Below are 23,282 nucleotides of genomic sequence, written 5' to 3'. Positions count from 1 at the left end.
TGAGCTTCTCCTTCATTTTCCTGCTCTGCTTCTCACTCCTGGCGTTCACCTGTTTCAAGCCTGTAAGTTAAATGTATGCAGACGATGTGTCTGAGCTCCTGCCGGCCGTTTATCTCCCTTTGGATAAATCACCTGAAGGGGCCGCTCTGCTTATTGCCTCGACACAAACGACTGTCTGTCCTGCCTGCGCTCGTTTGCACTTGATGGAGTGTGTCTCCTGAGCTTCGGGATCTGATTACGAGGACGTGCATGCTGCTTAGTCTCACACGTGGCCGCTCTCGCTCTCTCGCTCTCGCTCTCTTTTCATGCTTCGGTGCATCGGCAACGTGGATCAGTTCTGCGTGCTGCTAGCGGCTGAGGAATACAGTACCGCTGACGTCTAGTGTGCATGAGCATGTCCCGGGGGGAGCGTCTTCAACCGTGTGAGTGTGAGTCTTCATCTGCAGTATGTAGCCTAGCTGCTGTCAAAGTGTTCGCACTGCGCCATGCCGTGTTCCTGTCATGCTGTGTCCCTCCGGCTAGGCCTCGAGTCTCTCCCTGCGTCTGTCACTCGCTTGTTCTCAGAGTGTAAGAGTGTGTGTGTGTGTGTTGTGTGAGCCGGTCTGCTGCAGAGACAGAGCAGCACCGCCAGCGTCATACAGGTGTGCATGTAGAGAGACAAAGAGAGAGGAGGGGGGAGGCTCCCGGGCTGCTGGGGACTGACCTTACTTCCCGAGTCCTTGGGTCCACACTCCCCTTTATCGTACCACCATTTGTTTTTCAGTTTGTCTAAGACTCCTGCTTCGCTCAGTTTCAATACGGCAAGGTTTACAGGCGTTCTTCAAATCACGAGGGACGGGGCGGGTGAGGGGGGTTGGGGGGGAAATAACATAAATAACATCATAGGACATGTTATTTTATGTTATTCAGTCAGAAGAAGCCCAACAAGAGCAGCTCAGTACTCTTCACAAAGTGACGAAGCCGGGAAGGGGCCCCACTCACGCTACATGTCTCTTTGCTCGTTGGTGGAGATTGTCGTTTGTGGGCGGGGCTTATTAAGGGGGAAGGGGTGGAGCTAAACAGACATATAAGCATGGGGCCCCGGCTGCGTCGCTTTCCTGGAACAGGCGCATACTGCCGGGACTTTTATTAGAACAAGTATGAAGGCTACTACTGTCGACCCAGAACTATTGGCTCAGAGATTTCACCCCAAACGGTTTGGTTCTATTCAGGTCTACGTATTAAATTAACGCAAAGCACTATTGCCAAACTAAAAAGTCCCAACCATCGCTACAAGAGCAGCTCAGCGAATATTTCTGCCTCAACAGTACTCGCTCTTCTCTCAGGACTGAAGTATATGCTGTACTCTAGGCAGTAGTCGACCCGGCAGATGCCCCTGTTACCAGCAGTAAAAAAACACACATTTCCCTTTTACCCGCATCACAGGTTCACATTAGGGCAAAGCGACATAGCGGCTAACCTTCTCGCCACCGCCTCCGCTGCCACACTCTCCTTTGTCGTACCACCACTTGTTTTTCAATTTGTCCAACAGGCCTTGCTCATTGAGTTTTAACACTGCCAGGTTAACTGCACTTCTTGAAAACGATAAAACATATTTTGGTGAGAGGGGGGGGGAGGTGAGTTTATGATGTCCAATTTGAAAGGGGGGAGGGAGGGGAGGGGGGAGGGAGAGGGGGGGGGTAGCAGTAAGAGGGGGACAATGGTGGAAATATGCATCAATGCTCTAAACGTACATCCCATAACAGAACCCAAAACACTCGCTGAACACAAATCTCTCCTTCGTGATGTCTGATGAGTCCTGTGGTACTTTTACTGCGCTACAATACATCCGCAAGTATTTCTACTTTTAACACTTGTATTGTCAATTTAAAAGCATGTAACACTAGCTGGAGACTAGAGATTAAATCCCTGATCTCACAGGGTTTAAAAGTTGGCATTAAATTCTACTAGACAGCCGATAAACTCGGCTTCAAAACTCTGGGCTGAAAAACAGATTTAGCGAAAAGTAATTGACGGGAGCGTATAATCAATTAGCGTTAATCTATCGGAGGAATGAAGATCTGAGGGGTTTCAAAATGATAATTTTCAAAGATTATTTTTAATTGTTGCTTTAGACCCTTTAAAAAACCCAGTGTCCACCAATATTAAAAGGAATTCTATTAAATAAAAGGAACAGATGTTCATTGTCCCCAGAGGTTGATTCTTAAAGACGTCGGTGATCCTCTGAATTTTAATGTCGTAGTCTTTACGTCTTTAGGCCTCAAATATCCATTAAAATCCAACAAACAAGCAGAGAACATCAGTCTGTGGCTGAACTGTTGGACCTTTGACTAATGGTCCCATAAACATTGATTCTCTTTAAAGCTGAAAGCTTGGGAACCGCTCCATAATATGCTGAGTTGATTTTAATGTGGCATTTTGATTTAATCATACATAATATAGAATATGGAAGATATTCCACCCTAACAGGGATAAATTCATTAATTTTGTCGCAATACGTTTTGATTTAAAACATTAAATATTGGCAATGAGCATCGTTGGTCCCCACATCAGCCGGCGCCTTGAAAAGCCTCCAGGTAACTTGGACGTGTTCTACACATGTATACATGGGGAATGTACGTCAGCCAATTCAACGCTCACAGGATTTCGGGGCTTTAAGCTCTTCTGGAAAATCCTGACTGACTTTTTAGAAGATGTCTGTGAAGCTGTTTTGTAAAACACGTGTTCCGTGGATTTACTTCCAGGCTGCTGATGTCTCACGATAGCAGAGCGGAGATTTGCCTCAGCGAGCGTTTTGGATCCTTTTTCAATTTATTTGTGTCATTGAGAGAAATGAAAGAAACGTAAAACAGTTAGAAATGGAGATGATGAGAAACACAAAGCAACACAGCTGAGATCTCAGGTGAAGCCGGTGATGTGTGTTTGAGGAGCCACGTGAAATAACAGCCCCCGACCAACAGGGTGAAATCCTGACGGGTGACTGACAGAAGACGATAATCCCCTAAATAAACCCCGGAGGAGACTATCGTGGTCTGTCAGGGACTCGTCCTGGTCAGAGCAGAGGCTGAACCCTGGCACTGGCTCGGCTACGTGACGAACCAGTAGCCGCTCTGCTCGACCTCGGGTTGGAGAAGAGGAGTTTACAGAGGCCGGGGTTTGATTCAGCTGCTGTGAGGAGTTGTCTTCTTTCTGAGCAGATCGGTTTCCAACAGGGACGCTGGGAGTCACTCAGAGCTGAGAGGAAGTCAGGACTTTGTGTTAAATGCAACTTTACATATTCAGGATCTGAACGATTTGAACCATTTTAGACCAGTTTTAGAAAATCTTACACCACAACAGACAATTAAAGAAACCAGAGATTTATCTAACAACATAAATCCTCAATCATTTCAGGCTGTTTAATGTTATCTACTTTTGTTCTTTAGCAACAGACTTGTTCTATTGTTTAACTGTATTTTGAAATATTCTTATGGAGTTATTTTTATATATATTGTAATGCATAGTGTATAGTATAGTATAGTTGTGTACTTAGTGCTTAAATCTTTGTTTTATACTCTTGCATATATTTTGTATTTCTATTTATTTCACTGTCCTTGTCTCTATATATTTCTATTTCTTCTTGACTAGAGCAACTGATTCTGATTAAATATGTGTTCTTAAATGAAATCATATATAATAAAGATGCTAAATCCAAAGAAACTTATGTCTCCTTCTATAATTGTGCAGCTGAGATGACGTAAAGTTTGCTAGTTTGAATTTCAGGGGGATGTTAAACTCTGCACTTTACTAAGTGTGATTCTAGTTTTAATTGATTTGTTTAGCTAACATTTTTTGCAGTGGAGTTACATCCCTGTGCCACTAGGGGGTCCTGCAGAGCACTTCCAGCGTCCTTGCTTTTCGGGGAACAAATTTCCGGAGGATAGTAAAATGTAATATTTGGCTTTTGTTTCCAATAAACTGTGATTACATGTGAACAAGGAAAGCAATGTTCTACTGTAATCTGAGCACAGGAACTGTTCATGGAGCAACAACGTTCTGGCTCCTCCGCAGAAAGAAATGAAAGTTCAAGCAATCATGTCGCTGCACACACACACACACACACACACACACACACACACACACACACACACACACACACACGTACACCCACACACACAGTGTACTTTTGCCTTCAGTATATCTATCAGTTCCCTTCAGTGAGACCTTGCCGGCGGCTTTGATCGATGAGCGTGCGGATTGAAAGTGCAACTCCCCACAGTAATGACACTGTATTCTGTGGCAGGTCTGTAAATTCCTCTACGTTCGGGCGGCGCTGACAGAGTCTGGCAGCGTTACCCAGGGCCGAGCATTCACATGGCTCCCAAAACACCATGTCGGTCACTTAGTGGAGAAGAAAGAACCGGTCAGCTGTGAAGGAAAGCTGCAGAAGCATTAAGCGCAATATCACAAACTAATTCGATCTGTACATTAAATAATAATTAAAAAAAAATGCAGATTATCTTAAATCTTAAATGAGGCATTTCCAGTGAAGCAGAGCGATAAGCATGCCATTCCAACATGTCTGCCCAAACAAGCAAGCACAAGCAGAGTTACCTGGTGTGGAGAGCTGTGAAGAAAGAACAAATTAAATAAAACAACACCACTGCATCATCACAGCGACCCCCCCCTTCCCCCCATCCCCACCACAACATGCAGGCAACAAACACAGATGTGAAAAAGCCAAAAACGTCTGCCCTGAAAACAAAAAGCCCCCCCCAACACCGAGCAGAAGACAGATAGAAAGATAAGCACAGGAAAGGCGGCACACCAGGGCAGGTGGAATACCATAACAACACGTAGCACATATTGTTACACTATTCCACCCACCTTAACTGTGAACCCTTGGGTGTAGCCACGCCGTAGCCTTTGGAGTCCAGGTTGCCTCCGACTTTCATGGTGTCGCAGGGCTTGCGCTGCTCCGTGTACTCGTTCATCGTGGACTCCAGGAGGAAGGCGTATTTCCCTTTGGACTTGCGGACCTTCGCCACCCCCTCCCCCGTGGTCTTGGTGAAGACGGTGGGCTCGGCCGACTTCATGTAGCCCCACATCTTCTCGTAGACGGCGATCTTTGACCGCTGGAGGGAGGTTCAGAGGAAGACGTGGTGCGAGAGATAAAATAAAAACATCCAACAGCAGGCGGAGAAAACACAGAGCGTCAGTTCACAGGTTCAACGTTTCACCATCGAACCAAAGACAAAAACCAAAATGAGCAAGATTATTCCTATTGGCTGTTTCTACAACTACAAGGAACAACAACAATGATTCTCCAAATAACAATTATAATTATTGTCATATATATATCCTTGAAGACCTGATAAATGTCCTCATGTGTGTTCAGACATTTCCTCTGGGTGGTGAGCGATGTGAGTCCTGCAAGTCTGCCCCCTACCTGTCAGAGATTGAGCCAATAACCTCAGTGTCACCGACTCACCCTGAAGAACTCCTTGGTCGAGCCCGAGTCCAAAGTCCCGTAGGCGATGTCGGTCTGCTTGGCCAGATCCTCGGCGCTCTCGATGGGGGACACCATCCTCTCCACCGTGAGGAAGGCAGCCAGGTTAGCCGTGTAGGACGAGATGATGATGAGGGTGAAGAACCACCACACCCCCCCTACGATTCGTCCAGACAACGATCTTGGAGGGAGAAGAAGAAGAAGAAGAAGGAAGTGGAGGGCGGGGAAGTGGAGGAAAGAGGGAAGTAAAGGTCAAATTATAGGAGAGGAGAGGTGAGATAAAGAAAGAGAGAAGACAGTCAGTTACTACTGGATCACAAAGTGATAAATCAGACAATTGGAATGGAAATGATTGAGTAAAGCATGAGGAGACCAGCCGTCACTGTGGACACCTACAGAAATACACATCTCCCACCACAAGTGGGAGCTCTGACAACACTCAACCCTCCCACCGCTGTATTTACCCTTCATTAGTGCAGATTGCCTCATAAAAAACAACCCCCTCCCCCCCCAAGCGTGTGGTCCACCTACACTAAAGACAAAGCTCACTACCGTCGTCCCTCCGTCCCAAACCCCTCTCCCTGTTCATCGGGGGGGGTAAGAAGAGCTGCAGGGCCCCGGCCGGCGAGGCGAGGGCCCTGTTCTCTGCTTGTTTGTTCGCTCGGGGGAGACAGAGAGCTCGGAAGGTCGTGAGGAGAATCTTAAACCATAAATGCTGCATTGAGGAGAACAAACAAGATCTCCCCTCGGTGCGAGTCGAACAGCGGAGGAGACAAAACCCTCAGGCCTCCCTGTCAGATAGAGGGACGGCCAGAGCGCTGCATGGGGGATGAGCGGAGGGGAGGAGAGAGAGAGGCGTCTGCCAACAGGCAGTGTTTGCTGGCTGGTCTTATTGCAATCTGGCCACATCCCATTGTTCCCAGTACACACAGGGAAGTTGTTCCTGGTGTCCTGTCATGTGCATGTATGTTCAACATCTAATTTTCTCCAACACACGTTAAAGCGACACTCTGTTGTTTTTATACCGTAAAATAACGGCTTCAAAATCATTATGATAATGCACCAAATAAAAACTGGGAGACCTGTCATTGCCACAGCGCCCCCTGGACACCTGGAGCTGCACAATGTAACTCTGGTGTTACGAGCTGGTTCATGGCATACAACCAGAACTGGAGCCAGTTACTGTAGCTGTAAGAGTTTGGATGTCACTGTAGAGCTAACGAAGAGGAGGGCGAGGAGGAAGAAAAGAAAGTGACCGAGTATTATATATTACACGTCCAAAAAGGGTTTAGCACAGAACTGGCAAGTTGCAAAGGTGGAGGCGAACATTTTATCTGTGCCTGAGTTCAGGGGCTGTGTCCTTCAGAGGACACAGACTTTCAAGGCCAAACCGAAACAAGACGGTCTGGTGGACCAAGGATTCCCGTGGTCACCGGCTCTCTGCTATTACGACAGCTACTTTACAGAAGTCGTGTGTGAAGCTTTTATCTCTTCTCCCTCGTCGAGCTGCTGACTGACTCGTGAGATTGTCATAAGAAGCCAAGTCAAGCTATAGCCAAACAATTCAATATGACTTGTTATCAGGCTCCACTCGTATTTACCCCAGTTAAATAACCCGTCGGTAGGAGGAGACAGAGAATAGATGCGAGTGAATCTTGCATTATGTCGCTTTAAATGATATTTTGCACGTGAAAAGAACCTTTATTATCGGCACCTCAGCAGAACACGTTGTAGAAACATTTGAGCTTCTTTATTTTACATTCCAGCGAATCACAGAGTTCTGCCGACGCTGCTCTTTACGCACAATCGTCACTTAAACCGAAGAATCGCTGAGGAAACCTTTGTTTTCTCCATCGGTGCTGATGAAAATGCCTGTAGCGGCTGAGGCAACTTCCTCTATAGAAAGAGCTGCAGTAGTGCATGTCTCTCTCACACACACACACACACACACACAGACACACACACACACACACACACACACACAGACACACACACACACACACACACACACATACACTCTGAGAGCAAGCCATGCCCATGAAATAGACTTTCTTGACGTATTAGCTCAGGATTTGAATACAAATGACTTCCCTCTCTTTCTCTCTCTCCCTCACTCTATCCTTTCTCCTTCTCCTCTGCGTCTTTCCAGCACAAAGACTTTAACAGTGAAATAATGAATGGTATAGAGGGTGGGGGGGGTGATAAGTTGCGTGGGGACGGGTCCTATCCTCTCCTTCCTCTTCCTACCTGCCCAAATCCCCTCATTCTCTCTATCTGAGCGTCTCCATCTTTTCTCTTTTCCTCTGCAGCAGCAGGAGCAGGGGATTGTGGGAGTGCAGTGATGGGACCAGAGGAGGACCGCCTCTCGTCTCTCGTCCCTCTAACCCTCTGAACTGTGTGTTTCCTGGCTTGATAGCACTGAGTCTGATCCACAGTGACACTCTGCTGTGTCTTGATGGGCCTGCAGTAAACAGTGAGTGGGGGGAGGTGTGTGTCTGTGTGTGTGTGTGTGTGTGTGTGTGACGTCAGTGTCGTCGGCTTGTTCTTCTTTCTCTATTAACCTTGAATTGATGATGGTAATACACTATGCTAATGGACTCCTGAACATATATTATCTCAATGGAGGGTGGAGTCGCAGCTGGAGCGATCGTTAAACGTTTCTATCGTCCGCTAAGAGGAAGTGTGATGTCATTTATCTGAGATTTATTTTTTCCTTATTAATCGTTGAGCATTTCATTGATCTCAGGGACTAAATCGCGTCTGTTGACTCTTTTTAAAACGGTTGATTTGTGGCGTCACCTCTTCGTCTGCAGGAAATCTTCGTGCTACGTTGTGTTGTTTGGACTTATTGTCATATTTTAGTCTTTTATTAAGTGTTTCTCTCATTAAAACTTCTTTGTGTAGTGACTTACAGACCACATTTCAAAAAGTTCCAGCCTCCCTGATCTTGGGCTCGGCTCAGTAACTAATACTCAGTGTGAGTATTTACAGCAGTGGGACAGTAGACGTGGCATTTAATTAAAAAACAGTATAGCTTGATGTGTTTTTAATGGATTTCTGAGAAAATAAAAGTTGATGGTACAGATAAATAAGCTCAATTAACTGAGTATGTTGATATGGACCAATATTTTTAATATATAAACCCAATGAAGACAAAATGTAAACATCTGATGGTTGAGAGAAGTGTTGAATCTATTTTAATTTTTGTAATAATCCAGATGTGCTTTAACGAGTGAGGTCATTATCAGTGTTTTTTACACAATATAACTCAGAAAGCAGAAAAAGGAAATATAAACATGTTGGAGTGCAGGGAGGGGGGGGGGGGTACTTGACTGTAATGACGCATGAGCTCAGTTTTCCCACAAGAGGAGAGAAGAAAACCAGTCGGGGGAAAAGTATTTGTAAGAAATAAAAATTGAGACGAAACAGAATTTGGCTGTGATTCTTCAGTCCAGCAAACCTCAGGGTGTAAGAATGGTTAAAAAAAAAAAAAAGAATAATTTCAGTAATAACACAGCAATTAGTCAGCACTTTCCCTCCTCATGGCTGATTTGGCTAATTTAAATTAATTTGTGTGAATTAAACGGGACAGGAGAGATGTAATGTAGCTGGCGTGGTGAGCGTGTTGGCGAGGTGGCATTTCTTATCGGCATCGAAAATTAACCTTGATGAATGTAAAAAGAACAAAACTGAGAACTGCAACGTTATTGTTCTGCAGGTTTCCACACATTTTAAATTAAAGATATGACCAATATTCATCTATATATACGATAAAATAAATCTAATTTTACATCATAATACATGAACCGCAAAGTTGTTTAATCCACAACTGAAATATCAATGTGTAGTTTATCAATTTAATCTATTAATTTACCTTAAAATTCAAAAAGCTTTTGTTTTAAATGGACATCGAGACTTTAAATAAGGACGTCTTCTATCCTGTAGCTTCTATGAAGTGATGGAACCAGCAGTATTTGAAGTATTACAGTACATTAACAGAACTGTACGGAGGAGATTCTGTCACAAGGTGGACTCGTGTTTACCTTCTCAATCGGAAGCCAACAGAATTTCATAGCGAAAATAAGAGCTCAAATGAAATTTCAAGGTCGAAGAAACAAAGATGAAAGCCGAATAAATCTAACTCAGGATAAAAGATAATAAGGTTCACGTTACTGACCAGTCAGCGAATCATCCGACACCACTGTGATGTGAGGCAACAAACTTTGAAGCTCAGAGTCCCTGATTCGCTCTTTTATTTCTTTTGATGTGTGGGGTTGGGTGGTGGGGGGGGGAATTAGATGCTGCAGAGTTTGTGCGTCTGCAGGTTTTTGTGGGACGGAGAGAAAAGACAAGAAAGAGGAGGAGGGGACGAAGTTAAAGATGGAGATGGAAAGAGAGGGGGGTTGAGGGGGTGGGGGGGCTCTATCCTTGAGCAGAGTTTAAATAAATGAGGAGGAGCCCGTCAAGGTGACACCTGGGGCGACCACACTTTCTGACTTATTCATCACTGAGAAGCTGTCACTCCAGATCCTCTCCTCCACGTCCTGTCCTCACCTCAGAGGGTAAAGGATTTAAAATCTGGATATTCACGTAAATCTTCAAATATGAAAACTGAAAAAGACAAGGTCGCTCGTAAAGGTCGAGTGAAAATCAGTGGCTGGGGCGGAAATACTGTCACTGCAGCAGCTCACATGGTAAATTCAGTGTAACTTCCCTTGAATTATTCCATTAATATACTCAGTCAAATGTTCCTTCAACCAATTATTCCACAATTTTATTTCTCTCAATTTCTCATAAGCAACAGAGAGTGAGACACTTCCTTCTGCAGGATTTTCACATTAAAAGACTAGGAACGGGGGGTTCTTTGAGCCTCTGGGAACCTTTAATGTGAAATATCTGTGCCTGTAATGAAACTAGATGCTTGTTGGGCGAATCGTGAGTAAATCGACTGGTTTAGATTCACTTCTTTAATCAAGTCACTGCACAAACAGAAATGACCCAAACTCTGGTGTTTCACCATCTGGACCTTCAGCGTGAGTGAAGAGATAAACCTGAGCATTTTTCAAAATGAAATTTCATCCATCAATTATCTATTATTATTCCATTATCCTCTCCTTGAGGAACCTGGAAGGGCTGGAACCGATCCCAGCCCAACGCTTGGACAGGAGAGTGGAGGATCCAGAGGAAATGGACCGGCTGGCTCGGATTCAAACCCGAGACCTGCAGTCCGAGACGTGTGAGCCAATGCGATAAGCAATAGGTGTGGAAAGATGAATTTCTTCTGCAGTAAATTTATTTGTTCAACTTTATTTTCTAATTTGTAGGTTTGAGACTCTTCACCTCTAAAAGTTTCTGAAATGAAACAGAGCACAAAGTAAAAAAAGAGAAACTGGAGATGTTTCTGATGGAAGCTCATCATTAGTCGGCTCCATGATATCAAAGCAGGAAACACAAACTCGCCACTTGACCTCTACACAGATGCATCCGGCTCCTCGGGATTTACGAGAAAAGTGTGACGAATCGGGCGAGAGCGTGATGCAGCCGAGCGGCGGCGTGTCGGCCGGATAACAAAGCTAATTGGCGGTGAATTAATAGAATAATGGGGATCTCGCAGATAGAGCAGCTTGAAAGTCATTTCTCCTTTTCAAACTCTGTCGGCCTAAATTCACCGACTGAAATGAAAAGTTATGCTTCAGCTGAAGCCATCAGGAAACGTGCCATCAGCGTGCACATGCTCCCGAGCCAATCAGGACTAATCAAGCCAATCGCGGCGCTGTCATTAGCTCGCCGGAGACTCGGCGGATGGAGACGATGATAAGCCAATCGGAAGCGGCGAGACGGAAGCGACAGGAAACAGCTGGTGAAGCCTCGAGCGACTTCACCTGAGGACGCCTGGTGATGTTCGTACCGACGTCATGTGACTGGTGATGTGGCGTCCGGCCGCCTCGGGAGGAAACACCAGAATAACCCCCCCACCCCCCGTTCATGTGGGTTTTGTCGTCAATTAGGAAAACGATCATGTCACCGTTTAATTTATGCGCCCCTGTTTCCACAGAGACATTATCATGGGAGACCGTGATATTAATCACTGAATTAATTATTGTGGGCTGCCTCGAGGAAGTAGAGGGAGGTTTCTACCCCTATTGAGCGAGAGAGAGAGAGAGAGAGAGAGAGAGAGAGAGAGAGAGAGAGAGAGAGAGAGAGAGAGGAGAGTAAGTCATTCGGTGGTATTTCAAATTCTCAGTCAGTGATGAGTGAAAAAAAAAAGAGGTCTACATGAAAAGTTGGAGAATCACATTTGTCTCGGAGAATGGACACAACTTCAAATATTGATCTAGTGCGGTTTGAAGTAAAATAAGTGAGATCAGGATGCTGGGTGGATACAAAATATAGTTTAGGGCAACATCCATATAAAACGATCTCTGTCCACATGATCACTTTGGCTCTGGAGGAGATTTACTCCCCGTACCACCTGGAAAACCATGACCACTCATGTACACTGGGCATCCCGGTGTAAACAGGAAGTATTTGGTTATTGGTTGAAAACAGAGTGAAGCTACAAACGAAGAAGATCACGTCTCCTCCACATGGGAATATTTGTATCATTGTAAAATAAAGACTTGAACTCAACAACAGGTTTAAGCAAGTCAAACAGGGTCAGTACCACTTGTAAATGATTCTCTATGTCGTGTTCTACACTGGAGGTCGAGGGTAATGCTGGTTTCTTTCTTCCTTAAAGGGGTCATGTGATAGGAGCCTGACGAATCAGTGAAAGCTACGGTGTGACTGAAAAGACCTGATCAGCTATAAATGTCTTGATTGACAGCTCAGACTGACGATGAGACCTTGATGCTTCAGCTCGCTCCACGATCTCTACTTCGCAAACCCTGGCTTCCAATTAGGTAAAAAGCGCAGGAGGGCGCCACCTGTAGTACAGTAAGAGGAAGTGGAGACAGGTCGTCCATATTTATTCACAGTTTATGATTTCGAGTTTAAATAGTTTTCTCAGCTCATGAAGTTCGTCTGGATCGACTTGTGGCGTAGGAACATGTGGAGGATCTAGGATCTAAAGTTTAAGAGGGCTCGTTGTACGTTGTCTGACCTCTCAGCGTCCGGCCGCCTCCCGACTGTAACCCCCGCATGAGTGACCACAAACTGTTCACCTCCGCCCCCTGTCACTCCCTCCAAGCAGTCTAATGCCCTGTCAGGTTAAACTGGAGTGGACGCGCCCCCTCGAGCTCGGGGGCTCGATGCTGATGGATGGGGAGCGGCCCATGGGATTAGCGGTGGCAGGTGGGATGCAGCGGGGACCACAGGCTCAGACAGAGACGGTTGAAATGTGGACTTTTCACTCTGACGCCGACATTGTTGTGCGGCTCTACAGTCCTTATCTGCTGTACACAGGTGGGGAGGATGGAGATGGTGGTGGGGTGGGGGGGGTGGTCGGCACACATGTGAACAAAGCGAGTGTACTCCTTGAATGAGTGTGTCCTTAATCACAGTCACAGGGCCACTGGAGTCGCCTCTGTAGGTTTGCTTACGTGAGGCCGGGCTATAATTTCCAAGGCGCTCTAATTTGCCTCGGGATCCTCCATCTTGTGTGATTCTCCTCTGGTGTGGGGGGGAGGGAGAGGGGGGAGGAGAGGCTGAAAGATACAGGTCCGTGTTTTTTTTTCAGCTTGTAAATATCTTAACCAACTCTATTTCACTACAACATCCATATGGGCTTAGAGCAGATAAAGAGACGACCTTATATAACAGACTTAAAATAACTATAGGAGGCATTTGAACAGTTTCTTAAAATAACCCAAACAATCCATCAGCGGGAAGTTAAAGCTTTCAAACTGCTGAGAGCGGCTTTAAAGACACGGAGACGCCATTACAGGCTTTAACACTCTATAGGTTGGACCACAACAGAAAAAGCAGCAGTTTCTCCGCCCTTCCACCAAAGTACGTCTAGTGGAGTCCACTGGGCCGAACCCCCAGGGGACAGCTGGTTTGGTTTGGGTTCTCGTAATTTGGACAAAAGGGAAGAGAAGTCACAGACGATGTGGAAGCGACGGGACGACATCTTTTTTAAGTGTGTTCTTAATGAATCACACAGGTTTTCTAATGTGGAGCAGACGGCGCGTTCACACAGAGCCGCAAGTCGCTGATGTAACTGGGGCTCAAACGCACAAGACGTGAGGCGTACGAGGGCGAAGCGGGCGGCTGTCAGACACGGAGACCAGCTAATTCCCTAACAAGCAGACAACACAGTGATGAGGGCGAGGCTGTGAATTACAATATGGCCGGAGAACAGGGAGAGACAAAAGAAATCAATACTCTCAGAAACACACACTTCCTCATTCTCTCTCTCTCTCACACACAAACACACACCACGTACACGCACAACAGGTGTGAGGTACAGATGTACACACGAGACTAGCAGCAGACACTGTGGTGCGACACACGAGACACACGGCCTGAACTGCCAAACCACAGTCCTCATGCAGCGTTATAAAGCAGAATGTGCAGTATACTGTAATATATTATATATATATTTATACTTTATATATATTACTTAAATAAAACAAACACTATATCATCAGTGACACGTTAACATCCGAGAAACTACACAGTAAGGAGTTTTTGATAGAGCCCGACCGATACACAGACTTTTATCTGCGTTTATGTTTGATGCTATGAAAACTTGTATTTGACAGAATAATCAATGCAGGAAATATGTATTCAAGTTCGATATATTTTGTTATTTGTAATTATTCAATGTGAAGTTTATGGTTAAATGATCAAACTATGATTACTTTCTTCAAAACATAAGGTTTGTATATATTGGAGATGTATCAGTATTTTCTCTCCAATATCGTGACCTGCCAGTCGGGCTCTAGTTTACTAGTTTACTAGTTTCTAGTAACTTTTTTGTTGTTGTAAACATGCTTGTTTGCTTCCTTGTGAAATAAAAAACTCAATCTAACTTCTTTGCTGTTTGATGTTTAGCTTAGCTTAGCAGAAAGACTAAAGTCTAAAATACTAAACTAAAATATACTAGACTAAAATATCTCAACAACTATCGGTTGGATTGTTATGACATTTTTATCAGACGATCATGTTTCTCAAATACTGAACAATAAATGATTTGGTGATCCTCTGATTTTTCCTCCTCCTCTTCTGTTTCTTCTGACCATGTTCAGATTAAATAAGTGAGATTCACTCTGTTAATTAATGAGCTTTAAAGGTGTTTAAAGAGTTTTGTGTGACCCCTGGAAAGATTCAAATCAAACTTCAGAAAGATTGCAATCAAGCATATTTCTAAACGGTTGAACTGTTTCTTTAAACACACAGCTTTTTGATTTTAAACTATAGAGTCGTATAGAACCAACACAACAATATATAATTAGAAATCTTACGTCATGCCAAAACTTAACATATGAAGTTCTTAGATTATTAAAGTGCTTTATGAAATTAAATGTAGTTATTAGATGATTTGAGTGAAAATTAATCTTATTCAGCAACAGCAACAATCACCATTATTGTCATTAAAAGTCACAATGTTGAAGAATGAGAGGATTTCTCATGAATCTTCACAGTTTATAATGAAACCTGAAGCTTTAACGTGCAGGTGAGATATGACTCCAGTTGAGGACACACTACACAACTTAGGATACTTAGGATACTTTAGATCTTGTATTTTACAGGTTCACACATGTTACAATGGAGTGAATATGGGGCAGTGACAACTTAACAAAGTCTAGTTTTAAAATGATTCATTTCTCTCTTGTCACTGTCACAGGACGAAGCCCAGACTCCTCCAGTGTCTCTTTTGTCGATAAAACTTAAATCAATGGCGGAGTTCTAAACTGGGTTGGCAGGCGAGGGACTGCCCGTCTAGACGACCACGATCCGATCGGACGTGATGTGACGTTGTGATTGCGACTGTCCTGGAGGTCGTGTGATGTGTCCCCAGCCCGAGGACGGACCGAGCTGCAAGCGAGACACTGGCTAACGTCTCTGACAGCGGAGGGAGCGGGGGGCTTACCTGGGGGAGATGTCACAGCCCTGCTGCATGAAGGCGCCCAGGGAGAACCAGAGCGAGTTGAAGATGCCGAACTCGTTGGGAGGCTGGTCGCTTGGCGGACCGTCAGTGCCCTCTTCGGGCTCCTCGGTGTGCCATTCGTACGGGCTGAAGCGGCTGACCAGGAAGAGCACCACGCTCACGCCGATATAGGCGAACACGATGCACATCCAGATCTCGTAGGCCAACGGGTCCAGGAAGGAGAACACCCCCGGTTTGGATTTTTGGGGTTTCTTGATCATGATGGAAATGCCCAGCGACATGAAGGGCTTGGAGAAATCGATCACCTCCTCCCGGACCAACGTTATAGTCAAAGGGGCCACAGCGATTTCCGCTTTCTGCAGATAAGAGTTTGGAAGAAGAGGAATTTGATTAGCCGTCGGAATGAGCCTCGCGAAGAGAGCCACAGCAAATCCTAATGATGACAGATAAACAAATGCAAATGATGGATCATCTCTCTGAGCTGTGCAGCAATCAAACATCACTTAGTCACAGATACGACGTCCCAAAGGCCAGCAGCTCGCCAGCCGCCAGAAAACACAACAACAACAACAACAACAATTACCCCCGTTTCTTCTTCCGCAGCTCGTGTCATATTTATCTGAATTTCTCCCTCGACTGAACAAATCTCTGAAGCTGAATTCATCTCAGAGTGATCGAGTTAAGACAGAGGGAGAAATTGAAAAATAAATTCCGGGACCCTCTCTAAAGCTGAGAGGCTTAACTGGAACTCTGGACGATAACAAAAAATAACATGTCGGAGAAATATGCTTACAGCACAGGGAGGGGGAAATGTGAGGCAGCCACCTCTGAGGTCTGCTGCTGTGGAAGGAGAGGAAAAATGCATACTGGCTCTCTGGAAATCCACAAACCAGATTAGTGACTTAGCAAACACTTGTGTGACCTCGCTCGCCTGCTTCGGGAGCAAAGGGCTTAATAACGGCGAGAATTTAAAGTTTCATTACGACCATCTGACACTTAAGGACCCAGGAAAAGGAGAAAATGGGCGACGAGGGGGGAAAAAGAAAATGAAAGAGATTTAAGTTCTTTCATCCTCAGCAAAATGCACAAAGATGACAGCTCCGGGGCATTTAGTGTGCGCTGAAAACATGGCAGGTGAAAGGGAGGCAGCGGCGGAGCGGGGCTTTTTCAGCGAGAGCCAGGAAGACGTGAATGGTCTCTGAGCGGGAAAGTGCTGACAGCCTCCGTGTCCTCAGACGTTCCCGTGCACACTGGAGAAAAAAGCTTCCAGCCTCCAAACTGGCCCAGAACACAAACTCTATCGTGCACGACTGGACACACTCACGCACGGTATTCATCCTCACACACAACTCGCACACACATCTGTCGCTGTGAGGACCTTCCACTGAACCGAACATCTGTCATTCCCTCTCTTCTTGTCCTTCCTCGGGTGTTTACCCTAAATCTCATTCTTATTCTTCATCTTTTTACTTTACTACTTGGTTATATGTATTTCTATATCCTGAGTTGTTTCCCCGGCTGTGTGACCCCCACTCTGCAGGGTCACTGTTTGCAGTGAGAGCTCTTCTGCTGTCACTTCTTGTGAAATAGGTTAAAGTAGCAGAGAACAGCTTTTTGGGTTCATGTGTGTTTGACCGACCTGGTCCGTCTTTACACCGAAGGGTCACCGTACCACATGATCCGTCCTGACACGTCCCCGGACCGAGTCTCTGCTCGCCACCGTCCACTTCACAGGCGCTACCCATGAAGCTCGGCTGAGAGAAATGTCACTTATCACAAAAAAAGAGCCAGAAAAAACTATTTTTGTCTGCAAAGCCTTATATTTGAAAGATATTGCATGAGCTAGAACTACATGTTGAATCATTTACTGACCCAGAACCTTTACTGAAGCTAAAATCCGACTTTTATTCGACATAAACCTTTTACTTTTCATGGTTTTCTATGTCTGACTTCACAAATATGCTCCTTTCTTCCCTCTTCTGACGTCTTCGACCCTGAAATCCCCCAAATCAATCCAAACCACATCCTTGAATCCTGTTTGATTCCCCAGCAAGGTCGACCAGGAGGGAGCCGCCTCACCTCGAACCGAACCGCCACCTCAGAGATTCTCTAACAAGCTCCACGCCTCCGCTTCTCCTCTTTAACCCGACCGAGAAGCTTTGCTCTAATGCTGCACTAATTCCCTTCTTCCTGCTAGCATCGATACCACCAGAGACGGTTAGCCCGTTTACGCTTTCATTTCCGATGGGTTTAATTATCTACACAACAAACAACAACAACAACACAGCGACGCTCAAACTGAAAATGAATTCAAACTCTGTCGATCGAGAAATGCTGTTTGTACAGACACAGCAAAAATATTCTTCACGTTACATCACAGCAAACATATTTATATTCAGCATTATGTAATATTATAACTATATATAACTCATCATAACTGATCAAATAGGGGGAGAGGACGGGGAATGTATTTATTGTAGCTGTGAGAAAACCAGGATTTACACGTGATCCTAATTTAATCAGAAGTCTTTCTTATCTGTTTTTATTTGCGATTGATTCAAACTCAGCATTTCCTCCATGTTTATCTGTTGTCTAGAACAATTCTAATTCATGAACAGTATTACATGTATGTACAGAAGTAAAAACAACGATATCATTTTACTGTAATTTCCTACAGCTGTGAAGATATTTCACATTAAAAGCCTCACGGTGGATAAAAGCGCTGGGTCCAACCCGGCTTTTAATTTGAAACTATCTGCAGGAAGTTCAGTTTTTCACACAAAGTTAAAATCTGCAGACCTGAGATCTGCTGTTGATGGTCACATGTGAGCTTCAAATACAGGAAAGTTTTCCCTTTATCAATGTTTTTATTTTTGTACCTAGCTTTTATAATGTTGCACTGGCTGCTATTTCAAACTTAACCATAATTTAAATGTACCAGTGATGTAATGCTTGATCTTACTCTGTGTGTTTGTCCAAATCACACAGAATCTGACACTGCACGTCCTTGGGCCCTTGACAACACGCATGTCAAGTGTGAGGTCGATGAGATGAACGGTTTACGATATCTACAGATTCCTGGAATTATTAGTTACTGGCTCATAACTAATAATTTACAGCGATTTAGTTTAATTAATTACATTTTAAAGTAATATAATTCTGACCTTAATGGGATTTTTATATGGTCATAAAGATAACGAGTGATTAATTGTTCTACTTAATGTATTGTACTTGCCTTTATGGACTCTCTGCTCAGAGTGCATGAACAAATTTGACTTTTATCACTAATTTATGGACATTTTAATCTTAAAAAGTAATTAAATGCATTTATTTAAAGACAGTATTGTAGTATTTTCTTTATATACCATCACAAAAATCAAGTCTGAATGTGCAGAGTGAATAAACACTGGAGTTCTCACCCCGTACACCAGCTCCCCGACCATCCCGTTCCAGATCTTCGTCTCCGGGTCCCTGGCGCCGTACTTCCCGTCCGGCACGATGGAGATCTTGTACTTGATGCCGATGTGCTTGGCGATCTCCGAGGCCAGGTCCACGCAGTATCCCTCGTACTGGTCGTTGCCCTCGTACATCTCCCAGTTCTTCTTGAGCATCACGTAGGGACCCTCCTACACAAGGGATCACAAGCAGTGAACCAGACCATCAGACAGACAGACGGACGGATGGAGAGACACACACCAGGACACGCAACAGAACGACAAACAGGAGCTGCAGCTCAACATGACCAATCAGGGTGGACATTAAAGGTTTGCCTGTGAGGAGTTTGACCACCGGGAGCGCTGTGGAGCAATGCTTGTATTCAATCTGCATGCGTGCAAGTGACGTAAGGTACATAAAAACATGATTAACAATATTTATTTATTCCACATTTAGCAAGAGTAATGTTCCCAGAAAAAAAGACAGGGAACAGAAGAAGATAAATAACGAGCAGACATGGATATAATTGTTTGATAAGGCAGGAAATGCATTTTATCTTTCAGAGATTCACATTAAGCATTTGTAAAGATAATTTAAAATGATTATTAAAAGCCGCACAAAAATACTCCACAGAAAGAAATATAAAAAAACATTTTCTAAACTAGTCCAACCTGATCATTGTGCTGTCAAACTGTGACGTGAGGTGAAAAGTAATTTACAGAGTTTCATGATGGTTCCTGAAGTATCATCCACAACAATAAATCCCTTCTTCAAACATCAACTTCAAACTTGATAAATAATCATGAACACTGAACAACAGAAGTTTAAAAAACGACAGGAATTCGATTTTTCCTTAAATCTAATAGATTTCCCTCCGCTGTTAGATTCCATAGATCTAAATACTACATTACCCAGCAGCCTCGGTTACAAGGTAGAAGACAGTCAGAGGCTTGAATTAGAGACAAATAACAACCTCTTCTGTTTGGTCATATTATTTATAGTTATTCAATAAGACATTATTTAAACTTTATATGTAATTCAAACTTAAATTCCTCTATTAACTGAGCCCTGGGTCTATTCAAGGTAAAAACTCTAGGTGCTGTATTTTTAAATGTAACATCTCTAAATCGACTGGATCACAGCTGCTGGGAGATGCATTTATTTCCTAAAGATGATTTTTGTATTGTACAACAAAACAAGATTAATGTGCATCCTGACAACACCAGTGCTGCATGTTCACATCACAGACTGGATCTCAGACAGAGAGAAGCCACCAGAGTTAATGTGGATGAACGATACACAGGGAGGCAGAGGGAGGAGGAGGAGGAGAAGGAAGAGGAGGAGGGAACGCATGACGAAGCAGAGGTGGAGGCAGACGTGAAGCTAAAGGGAAAATGAGAAATGAGCTGCAGTCAGAGCGAATGACTTAAAAACCTAAAAACGAGGCTGACTCAACTCGAGCAGTCACCGGAGACTGCTGCATCACTCTGCACCGTAACCAGCGCCACGTTATACATCATTAGATTTGCTTTTGCTCAGGGAGTGATCCAAATGTAAACCCCGTGTTGTTTCCCCCCGCTCACATTTCCAAACAAATGACTTTTGTCACGGAACGCAGCCGATTGCATATTAAGAACAGGAGCAATTTATTCTGGAGATGTGTTTGCTTGACTTTGCCCGGGGCCAGAGCGAGGTAAACCAAAGACTCTGCGGCAGGGGGAGAATGCAAATGCTCGGCTGAGCCTGCGGCACAATAAGATGTTGCTCTACGACACTATGATGGCACAGTTTAGCAGTTTCATATCAAAACAAGACATCTGTTACCTGGAATTTAGATATTTCACCCCTGCTGTTATAATTCTAACAGAATAAACAATTGAATTAATAAGAGAATAAAATGAGATAAGCTTATTACTGAGAAAAACCGTTTAATCCCTTTGGAATTTACAGAGTGTGATGATAGCATTTCTGTGTTATTGTTTCTTTATAATTGCTTGAACCACATGAGTCTGAAATAAAGCAAAATATTCATTTTAAAAAGCTTAACTGAATATGTCCTCTTGATTATTTGACTTGGGTTTTAATATTTCCTATCGTTTCAGAAAGACGACTAACTTTTATTTAAATTCCAGAGATGCACTTAAGAACTTTGTCATTTGGCGCCAATTGTAGGGAAAGTAGAGACACTCTTATAAAAGGAAATTCACATTCTATATACATAATGATAAGTTCTTCAGAGGAAATCTTTTTCGCCGGCAAGGAGGTTATGTTTTCACCCCTGTTCATTCGGTTGTATGTTTGTTCATCGGCAAGATCACACAAACACATCACTGACTTTCCAGAGATGAATTTGTGGATCCAGATGAAACATACTTAGGAAAACAGATTTCTATGACTGTGTGAAATTTGCTGTAGCTTTGAATTTGAGGGGACTCTTTGGGTCTTGGCAGAGTTATTCACTCTAATCATTACTATTCTGGTAATATTCATTCAGGGATGATGTACCTGTGAAATACAGCATCACTTTAATTTGTTTGTCACCGTGGGTCAGATTTGAAACTTTCCCCCGGCCGATGTTGGAGTTTGTTTTGGACGTATATCAAACAGAAAGCAGCTTTAATCCAGATGATTTATGGCGGTGGGGGGGGGGCAGCCCGAGGAGCAGCAGAAGTGGCAGAGATAAAGGACTCAGTCAGTGTTTCTGGCACGAGAAGAGAGCGGCACTTCGGAGGTCTTCACAGCGCTGGCTGACAGGCTGGTCAATAATCACGAGCACGCGGCCTCACTCAAGGCCTAATGAGACTAATTACACATGCCATTAACATACACAGGCACACACTGCAGGGCCGGCTGGATGTCACAGATCCATACGTGAGGGTGCACACACACTCACCTACACAGACACACACATCTGGCTGCCCCGTGCAAAGGGGTGTGTGAATTTTTTTTTCTTACGATGCAAACTCACGTTAGTGCTTCTCAGTACATCTCTCATCTGGTTCATCAGCAGCCACTTGAGGCACTAAACACATTTTTATTTGACTTTGATTTAATACGGCCCGCGCTCCTTCGAAAAAAGTACAAAGAGGAAAAATATGTATTGTCCAATGTCCCCTTTTCTTTTTCAAATGAAGTGCACTCGACTGGCTGCTGCAGGAGAACACCAGGTCCTTGTCGAGGGCTTTGGATTAACAATGAGGTTTTAGTGAAAGTCCCCGTTGTTCAAGTTCGGCCTCAAACAAGAAGATTTAAAATAGGACTTTTAGAAGTAAAAGAAAAACTAATTTACTGCTGCATAAATCCCACGAAACGTTGCTTCTCTACAAAGAATTATTCTGTGTTTTGTTTGTCCTGTTTTATTGCAATTTGTACCGTTTATCTTTTAAAAAATCACTTCCTCTCAAACATTAATTTCGCACTCTATTTATTTAGGCTCATTCCAACAATGATTCCAAACAGGTTTTGTAATTCGTTCATTTCATCGATTCATTTGTTTTTTGGGAAGTTTTCCTTCGCAAAACTGTCACATGAAGGTGAAAAGAAGGAACTTAGTGTTTCACTTTGAGAGGAAGAAGAGGATAAACTCCAATAAAGGAGAAATTACCCCTGATATTCACCTGCTAAGAGACTGTTCGACTTTCGATTCTTGTTGTTAGGTTGTTTGTCACTGTCACTGGATGAGGTGATGATGCCATTTTGTCCGTGTGTGACAAAATGTTTGTTAACAAAAAAATCCGTCCATAGAAGACATGTGTGTCGCAGTGACATCATCAGGAGGAATTTGGGATATTAAAGTTGACCCTTTCCATAAAAGCCAAACACGTCCTCCACCAGATTTCCTTGGACAAAGGTGGAACAGAGACATATCTGCAGGACCTTGTATTGAGCTTCTTTCCCGCCGGCAGATTGATGGCGTCTCAGGTTTAAAGTGCAATGGAGGGAGTTTAAAGCAGAGACACACTTCATCACAGCGCTCAGCCTCTTCCTGACGCCACAATGACAGGCAGACTTTGTCTTTGAGAGCGTTTCTGTTGATGCATCAACTTCCAGGCAGCGTGAAGACAGAGACGTCCTAGAGAAGTGTTATCTGCTAACAGAGACAGATAAATACGAGATGAAACCCAGCACTAGATCTTTTCATTTGATAGAGCGGCCCAGTGAAACAGGTTTTCTAACAAATGCAGGGTTCAGTTATCTTCAGCCGAGCTCCTTCCTCTGTGCCAACAAGCAGCAGAGGTCCACTCAGCCACAGGAGGAGGCCGGAATGAGCTCATTTCAACCTCTCACACCAGCAGTAAGTATAAA

At 44.0% G+C, this 23,282-nt stretch overlaps 1 protein-coding gene across 1 annotated transcript in view; it reads right to left on the bottom strand.

Moving 5' to 3' along the window:
- The window catches only part of gria4b (glutamate receptor, ionotropic, AMPA 4b), a 103,252-nt gene that overhangs the window by 5,175 nt on the left and 74,795 nt on the right, over window positions 1-23,282 (bottom strand). Inside the window, exons 11-15 of the mRNA XM_062406523.1 lie at window positions 18,962-19,168; window positions 15,525-15,898; window positions 5,471-5,669; window positions 4,867-5,114; window positions 1,460-1,574 (exon numbers count right to left, since the gene is read on the bottom strand). Of these exons, the coding sequence (XP_062262507.1) occupies window positions 1,460-1,574; window positions 4,867-5,114; window positions 5,471-5,669; window positions 15,525-15,898; window positions 18,962-19,168 (1,143 nt within the window). The remainder of the gene's footprint in view (window positions 1-1,459; window positions 1,575-4,866; window positions 5,115-5,470; window positions 5,670-15,524; window positions 15,899-18,961; window positions 19,169-23,282) is intronic.

This window comes from Platichthys flesus, chromosome 15 (genome assembly GCF_949316205.1).
Source record: "Platichthys flesus chromosome 15, fPlaFle2.1, whole genome shotgun sequence".
Lineage (NCBI taxonomy): Eukaryota > Metazoa > Chordata > Actinopteri > Pleuronectiformes > Pleuronectidae > Platichthys > Platichthys flesus.
Note: the sequence above shows the minus strand (reverse complement) of the source record. Positions and strands in the feature narration are given on the sequence as shown.